At 42.5% G+C, this 2,171-nt stretch overlaps 1 protein-coding gene across 1 annotated transcript in view; it reads right to left on the minus strand.

Moving 5' to 3' along the window:
- Nucleotides 1-536: 536 nt before the first annotated feature.
- The window catches only part of LOC109858363 (cytochrome b-c1 complex subunit Rieske, mitochondrial-like), a 3,758-nt gene continuing 2,123 nt past the window's right edge, over nt 537-2,171 (minus strand). The window contains exon 4 of the mRNA XM_020435521.1: nt 537-828. Within this exon, the coding sequence (XP_020291110.1) occupies nt 537-828 (292 nt within the window). The remainder of the gene's footprint in view (nt 829-2,171) is intronic.

Raw genomic sequence — 2,171 nt, forward strand, 5'->3', positions numbered from 1 at the left:
CCACGAGATCTGCGACTTGCGTTTAATGTAGAACGGCCTTTGAGTTCCACTTTTGTGGAAATACGGCTAAAACCAGCGGCTGAAACCGTCGTAAAAAATTACAATAGGATGGCCGCTCTCAGGTTTCTCTCTGCTAATACGCAGTCATTCTTTACTTTTCGTTCTTTTGTCTTAGACTGTACTCGTATAAATTCAACCAATCAGCAACGACAAGACAAAGACAGAGATCCTAGTTGTGATGCTCTCTATTGCGGACAGCTCGCACAATAACAAGGCGCGTTCCATATTATAGTTCAGTGGGCAGGCGGAAGACCGGGCGAAGCCGATAGAAAATCGGCTCCGTTACAATACTATTCTATAAAAAATTTCATGTCGCGCGATGACATTTCGTGTTTCTGGTTTGGACATGAAATTGGTGCCACGTAATTTGACACTTATATTAATTAATTAAAACACACGGTTATTTTATGCCGCAAGAATTATTTACAGTTAATATTTTTTATTAATTAATAATTATTTTAAAAGAACACAACATATTATCCGATAATAACATTGCAATCGTTTATAAATTTATATTCCGGTATCTCCATATTGGTCGGTGCCGGTCCTTTTCGTATCCGACCGGACGCGTCAAAGTGCGAGCCGTGACACGGACAGAAGAAACCACCGGTTATAATGCCGGCATTCGGAATCGGCACACATCCCAAATGCGTGCAGATTCCTATTACGACTAGCCATTCCGGCTTTTTAACTCTGTCGTCATCCGTTTGTGGATCGCGCAGTTCTGATAAGCTCACGGCTCTCTCCTGCTCGATAATCGACTGCGATCTGCAAAATATTGCATATAGCAGAGAGAAGAATGAGAGCGGCCGGGCCGTCCAGACCCATAAGGGTACGATCCCATGCACTGTTATTTTTTGCGTAACGCGTAACGCGTAACCAATCAGAGAGATTACGTGCTTTATGTTAGTACACGTAATTTCTCTGATTGGTTACGCATTACGCGTTACGCGAAAAATAACAGTGCATGGGATCGTACCCTAAGAGTTTTTACGATCGCTTTTCGTGGACATGGTTCTATTCCGTATTATGAGAACACACCGACATGGTGGGGATATGCACACAAGCGAGAACCGCCGTCATACATCAACATAATAGGTTTGTTTTTTTTCCTGCACCCTGGGTGCGTTCGCTTTGGACGCTTACGCGCTTTAAACGTCAGTTTGTCTTTATTGTGGTTTAAATATAGAACAAAGATAGACTGACGCTCAAAGCGCGTAAGCTCCCAAAGCAAACGCATCCCCTGCACTAGCTCACAGTCTATCTTTTTCTTTCTAATATGGATAAAAAAAGATCGACTGTGAACTAGTACAGCCAGTGTGCAGGAAAAAAAACCTACCCTAAATGTTGCACTCTTCCACGAGCGCGCACACGGACGGCGGTTCTCGCTCATAGACATATAATATATAAACTGCGCGTTCCCTACCTTTGCCATATTAAGAAAATGTCTTCAACGTTAAGAGAGACAGCTGGTGTTGCACAGTAGCCTCATCTTTGTCTAGCAAAGTGGGGAAAAAAGAAGTCTTCGCTAATTGATAGAATAGTAGTGGAAAAATGGATAGAATAATAGTGGGGGTGAAGAAGAGTGAAAGAGATTAAGGGGTGATGGTAGGTTAGGTGGTATGAAACAGTAGACCTTGATCCCACCACGGACATTGATAGACAGAGAAAGAGTTACTATTCAAAGTATGTTGTCTCTCTCAACGTTGAAGACATCTTTTCAGCCAAACGCGCAGTCTATATATTATACGTCTATGTTCTCGCTTGTGTACGTATCCCCTCACCACGTTGATGATCTCATAGCACGGAATAGAACCGGGTGACGTCCATTTGACCACGGTACAATTGGACACAGTACGATTGCACACGTAATATTGGACACGTACGATTAGACACGGTACGATTGACCACAGTACGATTAACCACATTCTATTTGACGCGAAGAATTTAACACCGTACGATTGACCACGGTACGATTGACCACGGTACGATTGACCACCGTACGATTCGACACGAAATTATTCGACACCGTACAATTCGACACCAGATTTTTCGACACCGTATATCATGTACATTTCAGAAAAATATTTATTTGCATCACATATTATAGT

The sequence above is a fragment of the Pseudomyrmex gracilis genome, unplaced genomic scaffold, assembly GCF_002006095.1.
Source record: "Pseudomyrmex gracilis isolate BER0280 unplaced genomic scaffold, ASM200609v1 scaffold_199, whole genome shotgun sequence".
Taxonomy (NCBI): Eukaryota; Metazoa; Arthropoda; class Insecta; order Hymenoptera; family Formicidae; genus Pseudomyrmex; species Pseudomyrmex gracilis.